The sequence below is a fragment of the Nyctereutes procyonoides genome, unplaced genomic scaffold (assembly GCF_905146905.1).
Source record: "Nyctereutes procyonoides isolate TBG_1078 unplaced genomic scaffold, NYPRO_anot_genome, whole genome shotgun sequence".
NCBI classification, from domain to species: domain Eukaryota; kingdom Metazoa; phylum Chordata; class Mammalia; order Carnivora; family Canidae; genus Nyctereutes; species Nyctereutes procyonoides.
Genome location: NW_026575151.1, coordinates 12,492,893 through 12,520,605, shown reverse-complemented (window position 1 = coordinate 12,520,605; position 27,713 = coordinate 12,492,893). Strand labels below are relative to the sequence as shown.

General features: G+C 39.8%; 2 protein-coding genes across 3 annotated transcripts in view; both read right to left on the bottom strand.

The window, feature by feature from the left end:
- Positions 1 to 17,215, bottom strand: part of NUP54 (nucleoporin 54) — a 32,243-nt gene extending 15,028 nt beyond the window's left edge. The window contains exons 1-6 of the mRNA XM_055313079.1: positions 17,047 to 17,215; positions 12,927 to 13,010; positions 12,685 to 12,831; positions 4,894 to 5,120; positions 1,593 to 1,780; positions 419 to 615 (exon numbers count right to left, since the gene is read on the bottom strand). Of these exons, the coding sequence (XP_055169054.1) occupies positions 419 to 615; positions 1,593 to 1,780; positions 4,894 to 5,120; positions 12,685 to 12,831; positions 12,927 to 13,010; positions 17,047 to 17,113 (910 nt within the window). The 5' untranslated portion in view covers positions 17,114 to 17,215. The remainder of the gene's footprint in view (positions 1 to 418; positions 616 to 1,592; positions 1,781 to 4,893; positions 5,121 to 12,684; positions 12,832 to 12,926; positions 13,011 to 17,046) is intronic.
- Positions 17,216 to 25,814: 8,599 nt separating this feature from the next.
- Positions 25,815 to 27,713, bottom strand: part of SCARB2 (scavenger receptor class B member 2) — a 75,262-nt gene continuing 73,363 nt past the window's right edge. For both annotated transcript variants that reach the window (XM_055312916.1, XM_055312917.1), the window contains one exon: positions 25,815 to 26,262. In XM_055312916.1, the coding sequence (XP_055168891.1) occupies positions 26,224 to 26,262 (39 nt within the window). In that variant the 3' untranslated portion in view covers positions 25,815 to 26,223. The remainder of the gene's footprint in view (positions 26,263 to 27,713) is intronic.

Genomic DNA, 27,713 nt, shown 5'->3' with positions numbered 1-27,713 from the left:
GAGCCCAATGCAGAACTCGATCTCAGGACCCTGGGATCACGCCCTGAGCCAAAGGCAGATGCTCAACTGCTAAGCCACCCAGGTACCCCTTATGAGAACACATTTAGATTTTACTTGAATACTCAGAACAAGAGATAAGTTAGAAACAAATAAAAATATTAGTAGTGAATTATCTTTGGGTAGATGGATTATGGACCATTTTTCTTTGTATATTTTCCAAAATTTCTAACAAACATATTAGCTATATAATAAAAAAGCTAAATGAATACATACAATAAAAACATTTAAAACTTTGTCCCAAATTAGCAGACATAATAAACACTGGTTTTATTAATAATCAACTAACACATTCCAAAATAGAGGAAGCTTATATATTTCTAAATATTTCATTTCCTCAACTCTGTGACTAAAAACTTACCAGCAGGAGGGTTCTGTAAAAGTTGTTTGATTTGTGCAGGAGAAAGTTCAGTTCTAGTCATAGAAAGGGTTATACCAAGTTGCTGCAACTGTGTTTTTATATTATTTTGTTCAAAATGGGCATATAGTGTTGTAGCTGGAACTCTTCTTGAAGTACCATTTGGAGAGCGTTCAACAACGTAAATGACAACTTCTGTCCTGGGGGAAAAATAAACAAGTTATACAACAGCACACAACTCATAGATACAACTCAGTAACAGTGCAGCATGTGATTTCAGAAAGGTGCTAGCTGAATTCAGAAATTGTCATTTTAGAGAATTAAAAGAGTATTTTCTTAAATCTTGGAAAATGAGGAACCCTTACTTATTTAATATTATGTTCACTTACAAATCAACTTAAATGATAACAATAAAATTAAAATGAGACAGACATTTTAATATTTGTAAAAGGTTTGCTTAGCTGCAAAGTCCTATGTAAACATTACTATCTTTTCCAGAATTGAGAAGTACTTTAGAGATCCTATTGAAGCTTATCTCACATATTATATCTCACTAATAATAATAATTTCTTCTAACCCAAAATATCCCCAAGTAAATGTTTTTGCCACTAAGTGTAAAAATTATACAGAAGACAAAGTAAATTAGTCATATTTATCCATGAAGGAGCATAAACAGTCATCAGTTAAAACTTTCCAGTAACATCTTTGTGGCCTTTGATTTGTATACACAGCCATGATTACTGTTTCTTCCTGTTTCTGAATGAAAAATCTAAAGAATTATTAGCATCTGATAAATTAAGAACTCCAAGATTAAGGGGCGCCTTAGTGGCTCAGCCAGTTAAATGTCTGACTCTTGAATTCAGCTCAGGTCAAGATATAAGGGTTGTGAGATCAAGCCCCGCATCTGGCCTCCACACTTGGCATGGAGCCTGCAAGATTCTCTCTCCCTCTGCCTTTCCCACCTCTAAAAAACAAAAAAATTCAAGAAAAAAAAATGAACTCCAAGATTAAGAAAAAAAGCTTTTAAACAAATGTTGCTATAAATACTGAATAATCACTAGTTGAGTGATAACATTCTGCTTTAAGATTTAATTTGTGCTTTATCAACAAAAATGCTGTTGGATCACTCTCTTTGGACCAAGGCACACAGAAATAAATATATTTAACATATACTTACTGATCATCTGGCAATGTTTTAATACCCTCTACATTTACAGTAAGTGTCTGGTTTCCTCCCAAAACTTTATGCAATGATTCTACCAACTGCGGTTGCTGGCTTCGAATATCTGTTTCTTTTTTGTTGAAAACTAAAACCAGTAGCCCATCTTCATCTTTATTATTGGGCATACAACTATATCCTACTGCCTGTAGAATGACAAAGTAAACAAAATTTTTAAAAATGTACAGATTTTACATCAGATGTTTAATATTAATACCTTAAATACCTGCTAAAACAGGGAAAACAGTTTAATATCTACTAATGAAGAGAATGATTCTTCCCACCACACTGTGCCCCAGGTCATGACAAAAGTATAAAGAAACCATTTTACCCAAGGATAATATAAACTTATAGTGAAATTAAAATGTCCTCTTTAACAGTAACCAAATAGCATCTTCTCTGAAGAACTTCAATATTCATTATTGTTGAGTGTTCCTGAATTCTGATGAAACAATTCTGCATGTCATTATAAAAATGACTGTTTCAAAAGTCATGGACCAAGACCTAATTTATTTTGCTATATTGACTTATGGAATCTTTTTTTTTTTTTTAAGATTTTACTTATTCATGAGAGACACAGAAAGAGGCAGAGACACAGGCAGAGGGAGAAGCAGGCTCCCTCTGGGGAGCTCGATGTGGAACTCGATCCTAGGACTCCGGGATCACGACCTAAGCCAAAGGCAGATGCCCAACCATGGAGCCACCCAGGTGCCCCATGACTTACGGAATCTTTTTTTTTTTTTTAATTCCTATTTATTCATGATAGTCACACACAGAGAGAGAGAGAGAGAGAGAGAGAGGCAGAGACACAGGCAGAGGAAGAAGCAGGCTCCATGCACCGGGAGCCCGACGTGGGATTCGATCCCAGGTCTCCAGGATCACGCCCTGGGCCAAAGGCAGGCGCCAAACCGCTGCGCCACCCAGGGATCCCTGACTTACGGAATCTTAAACTAAGTTTTAGATACACAAATAAATGATTTACTATACTTTTTTTTCTGAATATAAATATTTTAAAAATAGAACACTGTCAAACTTACTGTAAAGAATACATCATTTTATGGTTTCATGTAATATGAAACTTTATGAAAAATGTTAGTTTTTAACATAATATTAAATATGACATACTATACCTTTCTAAAGAATTACTCTTTTAGATAGAAGCCTTTTCTCTTGTCACCATTTATAATGCAACTTGAAAAAAAGAAACAGGGCAGCCCGGGTGGCTCAGCGGTTTAGCGCCGCCTTCAGCCCAGGGCCTGATCCTGGAGACCCGGGATCAAGTCCCGCGACGGGCTCCCTGGATGGAGCCTACTTCTCCCTCTGCCTGTGTCTCTGCCTCTCTCTCTCTCTCTCTCTCTCTGTGTGTGTCTCTCATAAATAAATAAAATCCTTAAATAAAAAAAATTTAAAAAGAAAAAGAAAAAAAAAAAAAAAGAAACTATTTATTTATTTATTTATTTGGGTAGGCAAGGGAAGAGGGACAGAGAGAATCTCCAGCAGACTTCCTGCTGACTGAGGAGCCCTACACATGGCTGCATCCCACAAGTCCAAGATCATGACCTGAGCCAAAATCAAGAGTCAGACACTTAACCACCTGAGCTACTCAGGTACCCCATAATGCAACTTTTAAAGAACTTAAATTCATTCTAGACTAGTTCTCATTTTGCCATTTGTATGTTATACATCAACTTAAAAAAAAGTTATATTCAGCCTATGTCCACGGTATAGCCCTTAGTCACTTAACAAAAGTATTATAATTTCAACTATATAATACACTTAAAACTTTTTTGTTAGGGGGATCCCTGGGTGGTGCAGCGGTTTGGCGCCTGCCTTTGGCCCAGGACGCGATCCTGGAGACCCGGGATCAAATCCCACATCGGGCTCCCGGTGCATGGAGCCTGCTTCTCCCTCTGCCTGTGTCTCTGCCTCTCTCTCTCTCTCTCTCTCTCTCTCTCTGTGACTATCATAAATAAAAAAAATAAAAATAAAAATAAACTTTTTGTTAGAGTGATGAGATAAAGAGATATTTTTTAATAAGATAATCTAGTCACTTTTTGTCATTTAACCATGTTGAAAAGGGTCTGATCCTCAGCCTTGAAGCTTCAAACACAGGCTTACATACATATTGATTACACACTGACCTAGGCAACAAAAAGTGATTTTTTTGCCATTGAAAAGTGGCCGGGACACCTGCATGGCTCACTCAATTGAGCATCTGACTTTTGATTTTGGCTCAGGTCATGATCTTAGAGTTGTGGGATCCAGCTGCGTGTAGGGCTCCTCAGTCAGTGGGAAATATCCTGGAGATTCTCTCTGTCCCTCTTTCCTTGCCCCTCCCCACCACCCTCAGGTCAGAATCTTAGGGTCATGAGATCCAGTCCCATGTCAGGCCCCATGCTCTCTCTCCATCTGCCTTTCACCCAGGTTGCACATGTGTGTGCTCTTCTCTAAAAAAAATTGTACGTCTTAAAAAAAAAGTGGCTGAAGTATAAACTAGATTGTAATACATTAGTTATGAAAAATACACCATCAGGGTACCTGAGTGGCTCAGTTGGTTAAGTGTCTGCCTTCAGCTCAGGTCACAATCCTGGGGTCCTGGGATCAAGCCCTACATCTGGTTCTCTGCTCAGTGGCGATTCTGCTTCTCCCTCTCCCTCTGCCCCTACCTGATTATGGTGTGCACTCTCTCTCTCAAATAAATAAATAAAATCTTAAAAAAAAAAATCCCATCAAGTTGACCTAAATACTCTCACTGCTGATGAAACAGAATCTCTGAGAAGTCAAATTCAAATGAGAGGCAAGTTGTTTGGTAGGCATGGAAATCAGAAAGCAAATAGATTAAACTGTCTTAATGGCTTTAACTGCAGCTATAATAGTGACAAACAGAACTTATACTCTTGTCTGCTGGCCAGGGTGTACTTTCCTGGACAATATTAGATGAATTATCACTAAATTCTTGTTTTGGGTCTCTCTTTATAGATGCAAAGCAGACCACTCCCCTTCTGTTAACATTTTTTCCTCAGTTTTAAATTACATTCTAATCACACCTTCCTTCATTCATATTCTGGTCACCTTTAATCACATATATGTAAGAAATCACTTCAATTTAATAACTTCTAAATCTTTAAAACAAAAGTATAATTGCACCATGTTCAAGGAGTACTAAAGACCAAGCAATTTCTCTCTTTCTATAATTTAAATACAGTATCATATTCTCTTTTACACACACTCAAGTGAGGATCAAAAGAAATACTAATACCTTAAATCGGCAAAAGGGATTTTCTTGTGTGAATTCCACTGGTGGAATGTTATTGTTGAAATATCCTTTTCCTGTTCCCCAAAAGGCCTGCAGCTGATTCCATTTTGCTAAAATAGCATCTCTCTCATCTCCCAACAGCGTTGGAGCAGAAAGAGCACTTGCAGTATTTATCAGTTGATTGGACTGGGTAGGAGCTTGTGTGGGCTGACTGAAGAGACCACCTAATGCTAGAAATGTACCCCATAATTAGTATTTAAAAAAAAAGAATCAATCAATTCAGATCCTAGGTATGGTAGGCAGAATAACGCACCCCTACACACACACACACACATCCTAATCCCCAGAATCTGTAAATATGTTACTTTGCACAGCATAAGAAACTTTGTAGATGTGCTTAAATTAAGAGACTTTGTTCAGACTATCCTGAATTATCAGAATGGGCTCAACACAATTATAAAGGTCCTAAGGAGGGAAGGGGGAAGTCAGAGTCAAAGTGATGTAAAGATGAAGGGGCTACAAGCCAGGAAATGCAGAGAAAGACTAAAGTAACACAGCCGTGCCAACAACATCTTGATTTTAGCCCAGTGAAACCCATTTCTGAATCTCTAATCTCCAGAACTGTAAAATAATAAATATGAATTTAATACACTAAGTCTGTGATACTCTTACAGCAACATTAGGAAACTAATATACTAGGGCAGTCCTTATAATGTTAAACTTACTTTTCTAATGATTATCTTTTTAATACAAATAATTCCATTACCAGTACACTAGATGGATTCCTTATTAGACCCACGTCAACAGAAAAAAAAAAAAGAATGGATATGATATGGAAAAGTAAAGTTAGTGAAGTTGCAGAATTGGTTCTTAAATCTTTATTGCTGTTATATGTATATAATAAATACAAATTGGAGGATACAAAATAAAAAGAATCATTGTATCAGTATTTTATCAATATCAAGCACTTTTCCTTCTCTTATTATGAAAAAATATACAGTAAAAAGAACAGTTGAACTAATCATTAGGCTTCTAAGCTAAAAACCTTAGCAGGGTGTGTAGGTTTGGTAAGTCACTTCTCTGTGCTACAATTTCTCCAACAGAAAGGGTAAAGTTGTTAGATCAGGCCAGTATTTCCAAAGTGGGAGGTAAATATCCCCAGTATATGAAATTATAGCTGTCAGGCAACAGTTTACTAATTATGGACTAATTCACACAACAACAAAAAAAATCTTTTAATTTTCTGATAATATATTTTAAATAAGTCTCAGTTTAATGCTAGCCTGCTTTTAATGCCTCACAAACACCTGCTTAGCTCATATTATATCAAAGGAAAAAAGTCTAAAGGTCAGAGCTTAAGGCAAAAGTATTAATTAGAACTTATAAACATTATTACATCTTCTGTGTACTTAATTTCAATTATCCTGCCTTTATAGCAAATAATACTGGTTTTCCATGTATAGCAGTAGTACAAATCTTCCTTTTAAAATAAATGTAATATTTAAAAGTAAATTGACTTAAAGAAAATTCTTAATAATACAAATGGTACATAGGTAAGAGAAAAATCATGAACACCAAATGCTCTTGAGTTTTAGGGCTACTATATTAGATGATATTTAAGTTTTCTTTCAGGTCTAAAGATTCTAAATACCACAAGATCATCGGGGCTGCTACAGGGCTATAAAGGGTCTATTACCTTCCAGATGAACAGTATTAATTTCCAAATGGGCACATACAAAAATTGTAAAGAAATGGACTAGAAGGGCAGCCCCGGTGGCGCAGCGGTTTAGCGCCGCCTGCAGCCCAGGGCGTGATCCTGGAGACCCTGGATCGAGTCCCGCGTCAGGCTCTCTGCATGGAGCCTGCTTCTCCCTCTGCCTGTGTCTCTGCTACTCTCTCTCTCTGCATCTCTATGAATGAATAAATAAAAATCTTAAAAAAAAAAAAAAAAGAAATGGACTAGAAGCCAGAAGATTTGAATCCTTATTAAAAGCTCAATAAGCTATTTATTGTAGCTTTTGCCAAGAAAAATTCCTACACTTTATCTCAACTTCTAAATGAGATAAACTATGATCTGTACTGATTTACATTTAGCTTCCTTTTTACACTTCAAACTAGATTACAGCCATACTAGTCTATTCAGAGTTCACTAGCTGGAAGGAATAGATGAGCTCAAATTACAAAATCCAAAACATTCTTTTCAAACCTTAATATATTAGACTTCTCATACCTTTCTACCTTCCCAGGGCCCTCATGCTGTTGATTATTCCTTCAGCTCCCAAAGAAAAATCTTCAACTTTCATTGAACACACATCCTCCTTGAAAAGCTCTTTTCCCTTACATTTTTCTGACAATACATAGTCTCTCCAGGTTTTATATCTCCTACATAAATACATACTTTCATTCACGAATGAGTATCCATTAAATATCAGACACAGAGCTAAAGACTAAGGACAGAGTGGTAAACAGAAAGCATATCAAACAAATAGTAACAACTGTGGTAAATTCCTCAGAGAAGTACAGAGGCTATGAGAGTACTAAATGAGGGAGCTAATCAAGTGGGGCGCGGAAGGTCAAGAGAAGGCTGCTCCACTAGAAATTCACTAAGGCATAAAGGAAGAGGTCAGCCAGGCCATGATGTAGGGGCAAAGATGAACAGCATATGCAAATCTCTGGTAAAGAGGAAGAGGAACATAAACCAGCAGAAGCAATAAGGAGTACTAAACAATGAGGTAAGAAAAAAATTGACCAAATTATTGTTGAAATTAAGGGCTCATGTTGGCCAAAACTGACAATTTGAGCATAAAAAAAAAAATGCAACCAACTCAAGCACATTCAATTTAATAAAACTCATGCATTCAGAATTATATTTTTTAAAAGATCAAAAAATTTAAAACCTCAATTCCTTGGACACCACTGGAAATAATCAGGCTACCAATAACTTCCTACAAAAACTGTCAATTAGGAGCACCTGGGTGGCTCAGTAGGTTAAGCATCTGCCTTCAGCTAAGATCCTGATCCCAGGGTTCTGGGATGGAGCCCCACATCGAGCTCCCTTATCAGCGGGGAGTCTGCTTCTTCCTTTCCCTCTCCCTCTGCCTACTGCTCCATTTGTGTGTGTACTCTCTATTTAATAAATAAAATATTTTAAAAACAAACAAAAAACCTTGTCAATTAAAAAGAATTTAGTTTGCCTTTCCTATACAAATTATATTTTAGGGTGACCAAGCACTCTTGGGGGACGAAGAAAAACTTCCTTTTACAGAATTTTAGTGTGAAAGGGAGGGCAGAAATCACCATTTTGCAACTCCTAATAAAATAACTGAGGCAGTGATCATCAATGAATGAAACCATTAAGTTAAAGACTGATGGGGAACTTTACAAGACAGATTGGGTGTCATCCCCCGAACCCACTGATCAATCTTAGGTCATCAAAAGAGGGATAAACCTTTTAATGTGATGCAGTATGAAGTACATTGCACAACTGGCAAAGTATCCATGCCAAGAAGTCAAACTTGAATTGAATATAAAGCTAACTTCATTTAGCTTTAGAAAATGGGGTATAAAGTTAAATGATACCGGAAGGAAACCTAGATTTGGGGACATTTCACAGGACAACTGGCCCAGTTTCTCCAATTCTTGATGGGGCAAAAAGGAGTGGGGAACTCTCTATACTAAAAGAAACTTGAGGGGTGCCTGGATGGCTGGATTGGTTAAGCCGACTCATAATTTTGGTTTAGGTCATGATCTCAGGGTTGTGAGATCCAGCTCTTCATCAGGCTCTGCACTGGTTGGGAAGCCTGCTTAAGATTCTCCCTCTCTCTCTCCTCCCTCTCTGAGCAACGCTCTCTCTTAAAAAAAAAAAACAAAAAAACACACAAACTTGAGACATAAAAATAAAATGAATGTGGGGATCTTGTTTGGCTCATGATTTGAATAAACCAGCTGAAGAAAACCTGAATGAAACATAGGGAAATGTGATTAAGGACTAGGTATTAGATGATACCAAGGAATTATAAATAATGAGTTGGAGTGATGTCCATATTTTTAAAGAGGGAGGCATAGTAAAGTGAGGGTGAAAAGACACGTTTAGGATTTGCTTTAAAATACTTCAGTAATAAAAAAAAGAGTGAGGAAAGGAGATAGATAAAACAAGTATGGCAAATTCTGACTTTTGGGGGAATCTATTCAGTAGAATATACGGTCATTTTACTCTCTTATTTTTCTGTTAAATGTTTCATAAATAAAGAACATTAAGTATTCACTGGATCGGAGAGGACTAATGATCTTAACTATTTGGGTAAAAAATAACAGAATCCAAATCACTGTGGGCTAAGAGGAAACAGAAGACAACAGAAGGGGATCCCCTTCTTCCATAACTATTTCATGTAGTTTATAAAGGGGAACAGAGAACAGCAACTGAAGTGTGATATGAGATTAAAGTAGTTTTGTTCTGTGGTTACTGTTTTAAGGAAAAAGATACTCCAGGTTGTTGAAATGTGGGTAAGAAGGATCACTGGGGAGAGAAGTTGACTATTGCGGGGGGGGGGGGGGGGGGTTGCTGGAAAGAATAACCAACAGTACAAGGGTCCTTTGGGAGAATGAGATCCAGAGCACAGGTGAAAAGAGAAAAGGATGAGCAGAGAGGGAGGTAGATAAACAGATTTAGTAGTGGGAACCTGAAGGAATTACAATGAGGAATTACTGTTTTCTCTATGAAGAAGAGGTCAAGGCTTTATCTGCTGAAAATAAGAACAGAGAAATCTGAGATTTGAAGAGAATAAAGGTTTAAAATAACTATTATAGAAGGTTGGAGAATAAATTAAATAGAGAAACTTCAAAGGATTACCAGGTAATGTTGAGGCCCCAAGTTAGGTCAGTGATTAAGAATTTAGGGGTACTATTCAATATTTTGTATTGTGTGATTTTCTGAAGCAGTATCTAGATAGACAGTTGGGCTTACACCAGCTTGGGATTCCCCCTCTCCCCCCAGGCACATGATATAAGGACAAGGAAGTTTAGCATATTGGCAACCAGTGACTGAAATGGAAGGACATAGAATCTAAGCTAATTAGAGAGGATAGTGAAGACAAGAAGGAGCAGATAAAGAATAGAAAATAGTCTAAATGACAATGTCACTGGTTTAAAGACCTAATGAGGTCTAGGAACAGCTATATTGGAAGTTCTTATAAAGGCAGGCTAAAAGAACAAGTTGTGGGATGTTCATGTTAGTGATTTTAAAATTAGAACATATTCAGATGTTGCCAAGGTCGAGGGTAAGAATTGTTTAGGTAAAATGGAAGAGGTCTTGGAAAAAAAGGTAGACGGCATGGCTGTTTGAGTATATAGCCATGTGATGTTTAACCCAGATAGAAATTGAAAAGTAAAGTAAGACTAACAGCCAACTGCTGAAGTTTTAAATGAATAAGAGGCACTGCCCAGGAAGTCAGCAGACAACTGAGATTAGACATATCACAGATGGTATAGCCAGACAGCAAGCACCTGTTTTAAAAATAAGACAACAGCTCCATAATCTTTGTAGGTTAAACTCAAACTCCTTACAGCAGCAGGTCCCAAATTCATTATACTATGCCATGCAATGATGCTTTTGTCAGTTATTCTATTTGGAATACCCTTTTCTGACTTCATCTAACCTAATTCTTTCAAGATTCAGTTCTTCCTCTGTATTCCACAGCACCTTGTAGGGATTCATTTTAGAACTTTCACATATATATATATTTTGTATAAATGGATATTTGTTATTCTAATTAGATATCTGTCATTCTATCTCCAAGTAGACTATAAACAGGCTTTGTGGCTCTCAACCTTATATACCCAATGCCTGACATACAACATACAGTCAGTCAAGTGGTACAAGAGTACTATTTCATAAGGTTCTTGTGAGAATTAAATAAATTAATCATACAAGATAACCCTGGAACATATCGCCATACCAGCTAGTAAGGATGCTATCAAAGACTAATTCAAAGCTTGTGTCAAAGGACTTGGAAGCCAACCTGAAAAGGCTTGTATCTTTGGCCAAAGATGGGACAGTTTAAACATCGATAAGGATAATAACTGCAACAGATTAAAAAATACCAAATAGTTGAAATACTTAAGTTCCTAACATTAAAAAAAAATGTAGTCTCCATTGGAGAACCATAGAGAACCAACTCTTTATTTTGAAAACTAATTATAGGAGACTGTCACGCCGGAGCCTGCGCACTGGGTCCCCAGCGCCTCCAGAGGTCTCCACTCGGCTGGAAGAGGGCGGAGCGCGCCGGCCGCAGCGCATCCCTCAGGGGGCTGCGCGAACGGATGGTTGCTGCAGCTCATGCCCTTGCCGAAGAAAGACGGAATCAGAGTGGTCTCTGCTCTCTTCCATCACAGTCCTCAAATATAAGATCAACATTTAGACCAGTCATCGATGGATCCGTACTTAAAAATGATGTGAAGCAGAGATTGGCGAAGGAGCGCAGAGAAGAAAAGAGACAAGAAGCCAACAAAGAAACCAGATCCTTCAGAAGGAAAGAAAGTCCAGGATCCAATATGAGAGGCAAATGGAGGAGAAACAACGAAAGCTGAAAGAACAAAAAGAAAAGGATGAGCAACGGAGAATATCTGCTGAAGAAAAAAGGAAGCAAAAACTACAGGAGGAAAGGGAGAGTTCAAAGCTGTTCTCTATTGAACACTGGAACGGAGCAGCCGTGTCGATTGTAATCAAAAAGATGGTCTTGGGAGGGCTCTACAGCCGTGAACCCTGAGACTAATAAAACTGTTAATAAAGATTCCGTATCAACTGAAAAACTTGAGCAGAGGGCTTCTGGTTTACACAAATGTCTTTGTCATCTGCAGGTCTTCAGAACTCTATCGCCATGAAAACTAATTATAAATATGGAAAAGAATCAACCAAATAATAAAGTTTTTCTTTATAAAATACATGTAAAAGGAGTTACAGGGTTGGAATGATACCATTTTGTAACCCCTAAAAAATTAATGGATCTAAGTACTGATCACCAATGGCTACTGCTAACACAACAAAAAAGACATCACTGACATTATATACCTCTTAATAAAGAATGCAATATAGTCTTGCAGCCAAAGTGTCTAGATCCAACCTAATTTACAAGAAACAGAGAAGACTACATACAAAATATGTTAAACTATACCACAGGAATGCAATCTAGTAAAGTCCTGACTTGAAAAAATGTATAGAACAAGTATCTGATTTAGCAAACTGTAAAAACAAACAAAAAAAAAGGGGCTAACAGGGGAACTTAACAAAGTTTGAAGACAAATAAAACTAAATAATAATGTTTATACACTTCCATGACAAGATTATAAAGTCAAGTAAAGAACAGGTCACCATGTGAAAGACAGAATTATAGTTCCTCTGACAGGGCAGTGACTGTTAGGACAATGTGAAGAGCTTCTCAAGTGGCTGGCCAGGGCCACTGCCTGGCACAGGCAGTGGTTACAGGTGCTCACCTTATATATAATTCATTAAGCTGTACTTCTACTGTTTTCTGTGTTACTTTCAGCAACGAAAGTTCAACAGAATGCTATTAAACACAGAGGGTTAATAATCCTCATCCTGTCAGTCAGTTTTCTCTTCTCCCCAGTTGCTATCATCATATATAAACATGAGAAGTAGCTTTTGGAATTTTGTGGAACTAATACTGATAAATCTTCAAAAAAAGAGATATCCACTAAAGCGTTTTGAACAGTGCACTCAATGTTAGGTATATGTTACAGTTTTATATTTGAAGTAGGATGAAGGCCTCTTATACTTACTAGTTTGCTGTTGCTGCTGCTGTGTATTAAATCCTCCAAATCCCAGTCCTGTTCCCAAGCCAGTACCTAAACCAGTACTACTTCCAGTTGTTGTGCCAAAACCAGTACCAAATCCAAAACCTTTGTTCTGAGTACCACCAAAGAGTCCTTTGAAGGAAAAATTTAAATTGCATAAGTTAAAAAAAAAAAAAAAGCTGATGTCTAGCTCATTCACTTTACAAATGATTTAGATACCTTCTTACCAGTAGCGCCTGTGTTAGCTGGAGCAGAAAAGCTGAAAGCAGAACCTGCTGTTGTGGATGTTGTCCCAAATCCTCCAAACCCACCTAATTTAAAAAGGATAAATAAAACAGAAAGAATCTTTTGTATGCATTAATTTCTTTTTCAAATTATTTTACATCATTGCCACATAAAAAGACAAAATAGTTTGATCTAATTTTTCCTTTCTCTACTTTCAACTTCAGTTTTTAAAAAACTACGCTACTCATCATGAAGTCAGTATGTTGCAAGAAATAATGACTAAGTATTTAAAATAGAAATAACCACAATGCAATATATACCCTTCAAGGGGTGATTAACAGTTACAGCTAAGAAAACGTTAAGCCTATTACCATGCTTAACAAACTCTAAAATGACTATGCATGCACTTTTTAGTGTAGGAGTTGTAAATTCAAATGCCTACAAGATTAAGGCTGATAACATTAAAGAGTGAAATAGACTGGATGTTTACTGACTGATAGAACTGTTCAATGTGAAGAGTTTTTAAAAGTGGCAGCAAAAAAAAAAAAGTGGCAGCAATTTCTAAATTCTAGCAGATTACTGCTCTGGGAGAATGGTAGTTTCGTAGTGTTGTATATTTCATTTTTCCTAAGAGAAACAGAGGATCTAAATTTTCTATGTGAAATTTACAGAATTTTAAACCCTAATTCATTTGGGGGAGAGGGGCAAAAACTCAAATGTTTTTATTTTTTTTAAAGATTTTATTTATTTATTCATAAAGCAGAGAGAGAGAGAGAGAGGCAGAGACACAGGCAGAAGGAGAAGCAGGCTCCATGCAGGGATATGGGCCTTGATCCCGGAACTCGGGATCACACCCTGGGTGGAAAGCAGGTGCTAAACCACTGAGCCACCCAGGCATCTCAAATGTTTTTAAAATAGTGTGAAACATCATATCAGCAGATTGTGGGGCCAGTTTGCAACTTTGGGTTTGGTGAATTAACTTGTATTTCAGCTTATATTTCTACTTAGTCTTCATGAAAACTTTGCAACTTTCTAAAGGAAACATACTGACCTCCCTACAACAAGAATGTGTTTCTTGAAGAAAGAGATATGGGGGCGGGGGGGAACACGACGACGACGACAAGCGACAAGCTCCAACTGGAATGCGGTAGTAGGAAAGGAGAGTGGAACTAGCATAGTTCTCTGCACCAGTTTGGAAACAGACAGATACACACATTTAATTTTTAGGAAAGTTTAGAGATGAAACTAATCTTAACCATATGTAATTTGACATATGAATGGGATGGAATATAGACAATCTAATATTGTTTTATGTTTTTTTCCTTATTGTCAGTTTTTACCTGATTACCAATGTGGTGCCAAAAAGACTTTAAAGAAAAATGGGGATCCCTGGGTGGCTCAGCGGTTTGACGCCTGCCTTTGGCCCAGGGCGCGATCCTGGAGTCCTGGGATCGAGTCCCGCGTCAGGCTCCCGGCATGGAGCCTGCTTCTCCCTCTGCTTGTGTCTCTGCCCCCCCCCCTCTCTCTATCATGAATAAATAAATAAATCTTAAAAAAAAAAATGTTTGAACCATTAGTGCTGCATTATGCCACAGTTTTTCACAATTCTAATTTCCTAAATCTCTAGTTTAAGAGATAGATTCATGTTACATAAAGGATATAAGAAAGAAAAAACCTCAACCTTTTGATATTCACCATATAATTTTGATTTGGAAAATTACTCAAGAATAGACTGCATACTGTAGTCATAACCAAATACGCTATTTTCTTGTAGGTTCTATTGCAGTACTGCAAACTGTAAACACTTGGACTAAAAAAAAAAATCAACTAAAAGTATAAAACACTGCTCTCAATCTTTTTCATTATCTTCCCTTACATAGAATAACTATGATATACTCTGATTTGGCTACACAATATTAGTAGCTTATCATGGTTCCTAATACCAAAAATGTAATAGTGAATCTGTAAAGATACAAAATAAACAAGAACTTAAAAAAAATAAAAAAATAAGAATTTCTATCATCCCGTTGCTGAAGGTTCAGTTACTGAACATACATAGAAGTGGTTAAAATACAGTTATATTATCACAACTCAACACTTAACAGTGATAACTCGAAATGAACATGAAATCAAGCAAATACCAATAAGTTTATTTATTGTTGTTGAATTACAAGCTGGGTGGCTTTGTTCAGAAACACAAATTTCAAAATACAGCTGTTTTACCCAGTGCCAATTTTAAGCAAATGGAAAAATAAATGTACATGACAGTAAATGACAGTGATACATGATCACTTTAAATATACCTTAACGACAAGGACTGTTTTATCTTTGGAATTCAAGGAATTCAAACGTATTCTTCAAAACATTTCAAATCAGATGCGAGGTGATATTCGTACTGCTCTAACAAATACTGCACGAATACCAGACTTTCCAAATAAATTTTAGGGAATAAATAATGTTTACAAAATGCATATAATTGGCATGGGTAGAAGTGGCATAATGCAAGAGAAGATGGACAATATATTCATATACGAGCAGCAGAGGAACAAGACTTTTCTATAGGATAACTATGTAAAATACACAGACCTATTTTAAATTTATATATACATATAAACACATTATAGTTTGTGCTTTGCAAATTTCCAATGAGCTTCAATCCATATAGGGACTAAAATCTTCATTATCATTTAATACAAATATGTCTAGCCTACCTTCTAGACTCAATGCTATCTGACAAATTAAACTGCTCTACTTATTTCTCAAAAAATCCTGTAAAAAACCAAGACTCTTTATAATTACATATCTTATAGAAATGCATCCTAATCTGCCGAGTGGACCAAAGAAATACATTATTGTTGTTAAACACATTTTAAAAATACAGGATGTTGCTGTTCGTATAAGACTTGTTTCTCTTGGGAAACACAAAGACAGTCGAATGAAATTGCAATGAAAGATGCAGGAAAGATGCAAAAAATGACTGCAGGAGTCCAAGAATCCCAGAGAAAAGGGCCTGACTGGTGAGTTTCTATTTTGTAAGAGATAACATAACAATTTGGGAAACATATTCCGCTTAAAATAATCCGTTCCAAATTCTTATCACTTGGAAGGTATATTCTGCCCAATTAAACGCAAGTTTAACAAAGGAACATTATAACTTGCAAGACTTCTAAAAACCAAATCTTTTAAGACAGTCAAAACTAGATACAAATGTTTTTGATTCGACTCTAGGAAATGAATTTCCTTTCCTCTTTAGACAAGTCGCTGCTCTTCCCAAAACTAGGAGCTACACAATATTCTTGGACTCCAGCTCCCAACATCCGTCACACATACGACCCGCAGTATCTACCTGCACTTGCCAGACTGTTACCAAAATTGAACGGAGTCGCCGCGGTAGTAGAAACACCGAAATTCCCAATATTAAAGTTCACTGCAGGACTAGCAGTTAATCCGAAACCCCCAAAATTAAACCCACTGGCGGTGGAGTTGGCAGTCTCAAGCCCACCAAATCCTGATCGGCGTGTAGGCACAGAAACAAAATTTTAAAACGGGGGAGGGAAAAGAAAAGGAAAAGAAAGCAAGAAAAGGATTAGAAGAGTCACAGGCTTCACAGAAGTGAACAAGGACAAACCTTGACTTAGCTGCAGCGAGTTAAGAAAGCGGAGGTGGAGGCGGGGACAGGAGAAGGAGCAGGAGCGTGAAGTCCCGCAGCACGGACCAAAGGGCCAGGACCGAGGGGGCCGCAGTGCAGCGCCCGCGGCCCGCCGGCCCCAACCAGCGGGAGCCGAGCCAACGTTCCCGCGGGCCCCGGAGGCTCGCGCGGGGAGAGCCAGGCCGGTCTCCGGCAGGGGGAAGGCGGAGCCGCTGCCTGGCCCCTCGGAGGACTCCCCGGCGGCGGGAAGCGAACCGCACGAGGACAAGGCTCTGCGGGGACCCACGCGCAGCCGCAGAGCCACCGGCTGGGCCTCGAAATCCCCCGCGGCCTCCTCAGGAGCCGCCTGGGCCCGCTCTGAAGGGCCTAAGGTCCCCAAGCAGCCAGGAGACCCCCAGGGTCTCCGAACCGGACAATCTCGGGCCGAGGGGCTGGACCGGAGGCCTCCCTTCCTTCCCGGGAGGATCACTCACCCGCGGGGGCCGCGGGGGCCGCGGCGGTGCCGGAGGCGCCCGAGGGAGCCCCGAAATTGAAGGCCATGTCGCGGGAGCGGGGGAGTGCGGCGCCGCTCCCACCACACCGCGTGCGCCCCGCTCTTCAGCCCCGCGGAGAACTGCCGTCGGATTACGAAGTTCCGGCCCTTTTCTGGCCTAGCCTGAGAAGCCGGAACGCCGGAAAGGCGCAGGGGGCGGGGCTTGGCGGGGGCGGGGCTTGGCGGGGGCGGGGCTTGGCGGGGGCGCGCCCGGTCCGGCAGCTTCCGGGGCCTGAGGGCTTCTGGGGCGCGCCGCCCGGAAGCCCTACAGAGTGCCTCAGGGAGGGCCCTGGGGAAAGGTGTGCGTTAGGCTGAACACCGGGGTGTAGCGAGGACCAGGTGGGAGGGCGCAGTCCTCGTCTCCGCAGTGTGGAGCCCGTGGGTGATGCTGAAACCCACGAGAATTCACGAAGCAGCCTCTTAGCCTCTTTCCGAGCCTCTTTCTTGCTCTCGTATTACCTCTGAGTCCGCGAAGGGCAAGTGACCGCATCCACCTTTACACACCGTCCCCTGTTAATGGTAGCCTCTGGGCCCCAGGTGTTTTTTTCTTTTTCTTTTTTTTAAAAAACTTTTATTTATTTATGATAGTCACACAGACAGAGAGAGAGAGAGAGAGAGGCAGAGGCACAGGCAGAGAGAGAAGGAGAAGCAGGCTCCATGCACCGGGAGCCCGACGTGGGATTCGATCCCGGGTCTCCAGGATCGCGCCCTGGGCCAAAGGCAGGCGCCAAACCGTTGAGCCACCCGGGGATCCCTGGGCCCCCGGTGTTGAGGGACAGATTCTTCAGCCCCGGATTGTGGTGAATCTCGTGGTGGCCCTTGTGGTCGGACTATCTTGGCTGTTTTTATCTTACAGGCCAGGCGTGGATCTCGGCGAAGAGTCGCTGTTCCGCTCAGATGTGGGAGCATATCCTGACCAAGCCAAGGGACTCAAAGGGTCCTCATGACGCCGGCTCGCCTTCAGTGTAGTGCCGGCCTAGTATTTTTCCTGTTCTTGTTCATGAATGCATTTTTTAAGGCATGTACAGGTGTATTGGAAATTGATTTTTTGATTGTATGGTACTGAAAATTTTCTCAAGATGATGGAAAATGTTGACACTTGTGTCCGCAATTCATACCCAAGTGTTGATCTCTCTAGCATTGTCATCTTAAAGACAAAGGAGGTGATGAGCTAGAAACCAGCAGGTGAAAGTGTTTATTTCCTGTTCTCTCAAATGAGTTGTATTTACAATCATTATCGTAAAATAAGGTAATAATTATTTATTTATTTATTTATTTATTATTGATAATAATGTGATGATTTTCAAAAAGAATTGAATTTATTGTTAATATTTCAGAATATATGCTGCATCAAATTAATTTTTGCAAACTTTTGTCTGCAGTATTTTGTAATTTGGATACTTCACCTCTCGTGAGAGAAAAGACATTCCACTATTTTACATCAATCATTGAAAAGAAAAGGAACACACGAAATTAAGAAGAATTATGGAGATTGTACAAATAGTGGGAAGTTTTGAAGCAAGTAAAGACTATATCAATTAGGAAAGGTGTATATGTATGTTTTGAGCATCTACTTTATTTCACACATTATAGCAACAAATGTATCATCCAAAGTATGATAGTCATGGTGGTAAAAAAAAAAAAAAAAAAAGGTGTTAACAGGTTTCTTTGAGAAGGGTACCTGTTTAGGTTCCTTGTTTTTTTCTTTAATAACAAACCTTACGGAATTATTTGATTCTTAAATCTGTGTGCTTAAATACCTAAATAAAAAAAATAACAAAAGCCATTGTGTCTATCAAAATTACAAATCCTTGGACCCAGCTACTTCTAGGAATTTATCTTATAAATGATTTGGCAAAATTATGGAATACAAAGTTATTGGTGCAGCATTGTTTATAATAACCAGTGACTGGAAGCAAACGGGTTTGCTTAAAAAGCAGCATTTATACAAATGAATGCTATTCAGGCATGAAATGGGAACAGTAAAGCTCTTTACTGAAAAGAGAGATCTCAAAGATGTATTACATAGAAAACAATTAGAAAACTGTCTATGGCATGCTACAATTTTAGTGACTGCAAAAGGTTTAGAATATATAAATATACATTTTTGTATAAATTATTCCTGGAAAAGTATATATTAAAAAGTGAGTAAATTAGTTGCCTCTGGGAGGATGAAGAGGGTGGAGGAAGACTTTTCACTGTAAACCCATTTTATGCTTTTTGAAAATGTAAACGGTTTACCTGTTCAAAAATGAAATCATGGCAATAGTAACTGCAGGAGTCCCAGTGAGAACACTGATGCAGGGAAGAGGACCGCAGGGTGAGACACAGAGCAGATGGCCTTGATGACTAATGGGATGTGGAGGGAAGGGAGGGAGGAGTCTAGCAAGAGTCCTGCTTCCTAGCATGTACAACTGGGTAGATGGAGATGCCGTTCCCCAGCAATGGGAATTTGGAACGAAGACAAGGAAAAATTAATTTCCCTTTTTTTACTTTCTGGATTTGGGGACAGTCTGGCTGAGGATATCCAGCAGGTGTTTGGTACATGTGGCTGAGGTTGAACAGAGATTTGTGTTTTGGTTGTAGGTGTTTGGGTTGTCATTGAAGTCAGGGAGTCAATGAGATTGTCAGGAAGAGTTACCAAGTGAGAAGTTGCAGCTGATCACAGGAATTAAGAGAACAAACAGCCCTCAAGGGAACCTGAGAGAGTATGGCTGGAGAGCTAGGAGAACCCGCAGAGTGAAATCACAGAAATAATGGATGGAAGGGGAGAAAGACTGGGGATGAAAGGAATGGGTGAATGTTTCTTCCATAGGAAGCCTTCCCTGATTACCTTTTCTAAAATAACACATTCCTGTCTTGTCACTGTGGCTACTTAAATATTCTTAGTACTTACTACCACCTATTTATTGCTTCCCAGATTTAATATAAGATCTGTGAGGTAGGGAACTGTTTTGTTTTGTTTTTGTTTTTGTTTTTACTACTTGTATCCCTACTGCTAACAGAGTGCCTGCCCCCGTGACAGACCTTACTCAGGACCATGGAACGGATGAATGAGTTCTTTGACCTGTCCCTCTCCCTTGCCTTTCCCATATTCATCTTCAAGTCCCACATATTTTATCCTTTAAACATCTGTAAAATATTTCATCCCCACTGCCATCTCCACAATTGAAATTACCATAATCTTTTGCCTAGATCAGGGATCAGCTAATGATGGCCAAATGTGGACTGTCGTCTATTTGTATAAATACAGTTTTATCGGAACACAGACACATCCATTTGTTTAACATGTTGTCTACAACTGCTTTTATTATACAAGAGCAGACTTGAGTAGTTGTGACAAGAGAGGCTTGCAAAGCCAAAACTTTTTCATCTGGCCCTTTATAGACAAGGTTTGCCAACCCCTACCTAGACACTGCAGTAACCCCTAAAGTGCAATGAGCAGGACTGTTGCACTGTGACTTCATTCTGGGTTGCCTGGACAACAAGCTAGCTGTGGCTAAGTTTCCCCTTCTGCACCCAAGCTTAGGTCCCATGGAACCAGAGTTTTCTTTACCCCAGTGGTGGAGACTGTAACATTCCATAGGCAGCTGCATTCACAGACAATTTCTATAAAGCATTCACCTCAATCCCAACTGCCTGTTGCTTGGTGGCTTGTACATTCCTTCATTGACAGGACTGTTTCTTCATGCTTGCTCCTTAAAAGAGGGGACTAGAAGGCAGATGTGTGTGCTCCTTTGTGAGACCAAACAGGACTCTGGCCCATATTGGCCTCTCCATGGGATGACAAGAAGGATGGAGGATCTGTGCCTTTTTTCTTGCTGTCCTGCCCCTATATATCTTTATTTTCCCCAATTAAGCCCCTGCTATGCGGCTTTGTGGTAGACACCCCCAGGCAAGATCCATCTTGCATGCCAACGGAGACCCCAAAGGGACCCACCTAACACAGCAGCCTCCAAACTGACCACCCTGCATTCATGTAGACTCTTCCAATTCATTCACCTTGCAGTTAGTGTAGGCCTTTCTAAACAAACCTGCCACATGTCCCATTTCTCTCCCGTCTCCCAAAATCCAACTTACAACATTCAATGGTTTCCCATTGGTCTTAAAATAGACCAAAATCGGGATCCCTGGGTGGCGCAGCGGTTTAGCGCCTGCCTTTGGCCCAGGGCGCGATCCTGGAGACCCCGGATCGAATCCCACGTCGGGCTCCCGGTGCATGGAGCCTGCTTCTCCCTCTGCCTGTGTTTCTCTCTCTCTCTCTCTCTCTCTCCCTGTGTGTGTGACTATCATAAATAAATAAAAATTTAAAAAAAAAAAATAGACCAAAATCTTTAAAGTGGCCTAATAAGACCCAACTTGACCTGGATCCTGCCTTTCCCTCCAACCTTATCTTCCACTTTTCTTCCCTCTGAACTCCGAGCAAATATTTTCTGTTACTTGTAAATGTGTTTCTTCCTGTTCCTGGCCATGACCTCATTCCTCTGAAATGTTTCACTTTGCCTAATTACACCTAGTCTTCAGTCTCAGTAAATGCTACTTCTTTGGGGAAGCCTTCCTTCAATTCCAAGCCATGTTCCCAGAGTATCATGAAACTTAGTTGAAATTTTACATTTATGATTATTTGGTTGCTGTTTCCCCTGGTAGACTGTAAGATCCGGTAGCCTAGTTAATAGTGCCTGGCATAAAGGGGCTACCTAATAAAATCTGTTGAATACATTATTTTATTTTTTTAAAATTTTTATTTTATTTAATTTATTTATGATAGGCACACAGTGAGAGAGAGAGGCAGAGACATAGGCAGAGGGAGAAGCAGGCTCCATGCACCGGGAGCCCGACGTGGGATTCGATCCCGGGTCTCCAGGATCGCGCCCTGGGCCAAAGGCAGGCGCTAAACCGCTGCGCCACCCAGGGATCCCCAAAATACATTATTTTAAAGTATAATGTAGAAAGAAGCTAGGCCCTAAAGACCACACACTATATGAGTTTCCTTCTATGAAATGTCCAGAAAAAGCAAATCTATACAGAGAAAGTAGATTAGTGGCTTCTTGGGGCTGGGAATGGGAACGGAGATTAACTATAAACCAGCATGAGGAATTTTAGTGAAGTGATCATGTTCTAAAACTACACAGCTTAGTAAATTTACTAAAAACCATTGTGTTGTGCTTTTTAAATTTTTATGGCATGAGAATTATGGCTCAATTAAGGTTTAAAAATAAAATATACATTAGTCGAATACATGAAAGACTACAGTTATCACTGGAAATGGGAACTTTATCTTGTGTTAGGTGTGTATCCATGTTTCTGGACTTTCTATTCTCTATCACTCACCCTATACCACACTTTCTTAATTACTGTTCATGGGTATGTATATGCTTTAATACCTGGCAGCACATGTCACCCCTTATCAGTATTCTTTTAAATATATTTTCTGGACCGTTCTTCTTGATTTGAAATAATGCAGATTGGTATGTTACCGCATTCCAGATGTCTCTATATACCTTTGAGAAAACAGAAATAGATATTCAGAGTTCCCCTTACGACATAAGCCGGCTAAAATCAAATTCAGGATTCCTTGGAAGCACATACGTTGGGGATCAAGTGTCCTTGATACATAAAGACATTTATAACACTGAGCTAAGATATGTTATGACTGATCTTAATTTGCTCTGATTCCAGAAATAAGATGCAGTATTATTTGGATGGGAAAGGTTTTAAAGGTAGTCTTAATTTGGAGACTAATAATTTCAGTAGCAATGTCTGTAGAAACATAGGTCCACTACCTCTCCCATAGCTCTCTGGCCCTGCCAGGCCCTTCTGGGTGGACTTGCATGCACTTAGTTCACGTTTACCTGGAAGCAGGCATGAATAAGGATGTTAGTGCAGGTAGGTTATTTGGGAGGAAGCAGCAGTCGAAAGGGTGGCGGTGGAGGGGGGCTTGGGGAGTGTGAGACAGGGAAGGAAGAAATGATGATATGAAGGCAATCCTACTGTGGGCAGTCCTAGTTGAGGAACCACATAGAATGAACCTCTGAGGACTGAAGTACTTATCAGCTGACTCCTGCCCCTTTGGTTAAGGGTCATTACCTGGGTCTCCTGAGCCCTCAGGGCTTCTGTGGGACTTCCAGGGTTCTGGAGAAAGCCCTCGGGCAGATGAGCACAGTATGGGACCTGCTTCAAGTTCGACTTGTCAGGCTGCCTAGAACTGTCCACCACAGCTGAACAGAAGTCACAAATGGCCCAACAGATGAGATTCAGGCCTGCATCTGTCAAGAGGCAAAGAGCATCTTTCAAATGAAACTCTCGAGATGAGTGGTCATCTGATGACATACCATTTCCAGTGCAATTTCATATAAATAGTTTTATTAGCGAAATACTCCATTGCATTAAGGATAGAAGTAAACACGTCAAGAATCACATGAAATGAACCAACTATTTAAGCTACAGTAAGAACATTCTGCTCAGTATTCTGTTTAATAGCCATGAGCAATTAAGTCCACTAATAATGCCCAAGTGTGAAGGTCACCTTCTGCAGAACTCAAATCTCAAGCAATTTAAATTAAAAAAAGAGCCTACTTGGGCAGCCCAGGTGGCTCAGCGGTTTAGTGCCGCCTTCAGCCCAGGGTGTGATCCTGAAGACCTGGGATCAAGTCCCACATCAGGCTTCCTGCATGGAGCCTGCTTCTCCCTCTGCCTGTGTCTCTGCCTCTCTTTCTCTGTGTCTCTCATGAATAAATAAATAAAATCTTTTTTTTTAAAAAAAAAGAGCCTACCTTAAGTAAAAACCCCAATAGGGGTTAGTCATATAGTACTTGTTCCACTTGACCATTAGCAATCTTTCTAGAACATGAGGAAATAAAGTCCAGGAGGAAAAGCCTTGAGCTAAAAGTGACAAAGCCCATTTGCTGTCCTGTGCCTAACTCTCAATTTTCTCTGAGAGAAGCAAGGTAGCCTCCCTCTGGTTTTTCCCTAAGTGGAGTATCATAGTACAGGACACACATATTCTGTGATTATGAGAATCACGAAGACTTTGAGGGCCTTTCCAGGATAATGCATGAGGAATAGTTTGTTATTTTCAACCTAAAGCCAATAGGCACATTCATTCATTCTTCTTCCAATCTATAATCTTGACTGCAGCTTTTGGGTTTGCCACAGATTTTTCAGAAAGAATATCAAATGGGATTCCAAGCCAAATAACTATTAAGAATCACATGGCGGTAATATATTCTTGGTCTCCCTTGCCTGTGTGGAATTCAGTCTAAAGTGTAAATCAACTGTTATCATTCATAGTATTTAAAAATTTCCTCCTCACAGATGACTATACTCTGATAATAGGGTGAAACAATGAATACGCACTGGTTTACCAGTTTTATCGGTGTGGGTAAGTGGATGCACCAAAGAAGAAGGTGTGCCAATTACATAGTTTAATATTGAGAAATTTAAAGAATCTAGATATTTGGTGTTATTGAAGACAAGATATTCTCGATTTAGTTTTCCACATTTTGGTGATTTGGGATATCTATAAGTTCTCTTAATTTATAGAGAAGTTGGAAGTCAATGAATTGCCCCTTTAGGAAGGGAACATGTCACATCCTGCTTTAGTGTAGAGAGAAAGAAATTAGGGCAAACAATGGGATTTATTGCCTCCATAGAGGAATCAGAAGCTATATTTGTGAAATCCATGGCTTGTTTTTTTTCACTTGCTTACACTGAAATCCAGTTTTAGACAGAAAATCCTATAAAATGATTCAGTTGTTAAGAAATTTTATGTGCACTTTGCTGGATAACTATATAAGTTTCTCAATCAAAAATGAATAGTGAGCTTTGAGGAGGAAGAAAATTCCCTTAAATATGCTTGAACTTGTAACATATGATGGTTCCTAACCCTCTGATTTAGTGGCACTGCAAACCACGAGGTCTTCTGAGGAGAGATAGTTCTATTCCTGGGTGCCCAGGGACCTTTCTTTCTTTAAAGCATTTCCTGTGCAATATTTTAAAACACCATCATTCATTCTGTCAGCAAGACGACTGTCGCAGGAAGTGCAAGGCACGTGTTTCTCTATTCAGTGAGTGACAGTGAGCCATAGAACTGGAAGGCACCAGATCTGAGGAAGGAAAAACACTGAGCTAGATATGGAGAGATCTCCCATACTCATAATAACTGCACAAAGAATCACTCAATAATATTGTACTTAATAGGGTATCATATTTGGCAAGGGTGACTGGGGGAAAAAATTAGACACCTCCCAGAAGCACCTTTCCACATTAAGATCATTAAACTAAAAAAGAAAAAAAAAGAAAATCCAGGCTACCCACAAATACACAACCAGCATTTACTTCTACTCTTTATGAGCAGAATGTCCTCACCAACATTATTTTTGCATTCTCTAAATTCACAAAAGTACAAATACAAAAGCCTCAGGGGTTTATCACTATCAACTCCAGGGTACTGCTCCACTGCATAACCTCCCCTCACCCTACCCTTTCCCTGCTTGGTTTGCAGCCAGTGTGAAAGTAGTCAAAAGACTGAATTATTTTCTTGGAGTAATTCTGAACTGAAGATTAGCATGAAATACAATAAATCACGTTTTTTAAAGAGGAAATAAGATGCATTTTAATGATGTATTGAATGAGGCCACCATTTTACCCTGGGTTCCGAACTCTTATTTACTTCTCTTTTGGGGGTGAAATGAATGGAGGAATACAACATAAAATAGTATTGATATATTTTGAGCACAAAGTTTGGTGAATAAAGCTTAGTGAGTAAGGTTAGACCAGGGAACGTTAACAAGCGATACAGATACATTTTAACCACAACAGTGGTCACAAAATTCTGGAGCTACCAGCACCTGATAACAAAAAAATTACTATACAAGAGTTTATTAAATACTTGCTAGACACATGGAAAACAAAACAATTTTATAAAGCCTAATAGGCAACCATGTCAGTCCATTCTTTAACCTCCTGCCAGAATGCTCTGGTCATTTGCCAGCACAGGGTCTCCTCCCTCCTCACTACAACAGGCAACATTCCTGTGAAGACGTGGATAGTTTCCTCATGTTGGGTCCCTGTCAGGACGGTCACAGGACTCCTTCACCAAGCTCGGGCCTTCGTTAGGTTAGGTTCGTATGAGGGGTGCTCTTTCATCTGGAGTTCCCTGAGACTCGGAAGAGAGGGGACAGAGAGGTCAGGTATTCACTTCAGAAAAGTTCTCCCAGGATGGAAAACATTGGGGTGCAGGAGGTGGAGGAAGATGAAAGGAGGGGAGACTGACAAGATGTCGGCTGTCACACTCACCTCTCTTGTCATTCAGCCTGCTGCTGCTTTGCCATTCAGCCCTCACCCTCTCGCGAGGCCTGCTCCAACCTCCCCTTCCCCACCCCTGATACCAGAGCAGTGCCCTTCCTGGTATCCACCTGGACTATAACCCTCATCACACTCCATGGCTTTGGCTCCTCCCTGGTTTGAAACCTGTCAGAGAACAATGTCTCAGAGGTGGGGGCTGCTCAATCATTGCTTGCTTGTTGACTCCATGAAGGTAGTTAATTGTAGAGTAGTAATACATACATGGGCTATCACCTGTGCTTATGGAAATCTCAGTGACGGCACGTCATACTGGAAGTGAGATCCACACATAGAATTGGCAAAATAATTGCCTCACACCTAATTCATGCTAACTTGATGGGCACACGTTAAGGGAAATCATGGAAGAATATAGAACACAGGGAAATCTGAGCTAATATTATTGAGATGGTTTCAACCTATTTCATTTCCTACTTTACATTTGCTTCAGACACTTAGCTGAAGCAGCTAGAAGGGGCGTGGGGGGAAGCCTTTGTTGCAAAAAAGGAAAGTTGCTGAGAATTTTAAGAAAGGATCCCACAGGAAAAGCTTATTGAAGGTTGAGCTAGGTTGGCTGGCTGGTCACGCAGGGAGGCCAACCTAACCTTATTTAGCCCATCCATTTGGTTGGGGAGTGGCAGGGGGGGTAGAGGGGGTTCCCTTCACTCCAAGAAAGTTACTGTTCCCCTGCGCCAGTCATTTCTTATGCAGTGACGACTCAGTGATAGGTATCTTCTAATATAATACGATTCTTTCCAAGCAAGTCTCTGGTTGCCTTGCTCTACAATCTTCGAATTATTTCATCACATAACTAATGTTTATTGAGCTCCTACTAAATGCTAACATTGGGCCAACTGCTTTCTGTTTACTATATCATCTAATCCTTACAAAAACCTCCAAAAGCAAGCTCTCTTATCTCACCTTACAGAGGAAGAACTGAGGCACAGTTTCTAGTGCCACATAACCATTAAAGGGCAGAAGTAAGATTTGAACCTAGGCAGTCTGACACCAAAGCCCAGATGTTTAGCTGTTAAATGATCTTCCTCTCCTTTCTGGCTATTTTCAGAAACATTAAGCTTACTCCCAGGGATTCCACATCCATGAAGACAGCCCCCAAGATGGGACAATACTATTGTATTACTCCTCCCTCTTTGAGACATTCCCCTTGCTTCCCATTTGGTTTAGTAGTGATGTAACCACGAAGTCACTGTGCTCAGCATAAAATCTCAGAATCCATCCTGAGGATTCTGGGTGATAGAGCCAGTT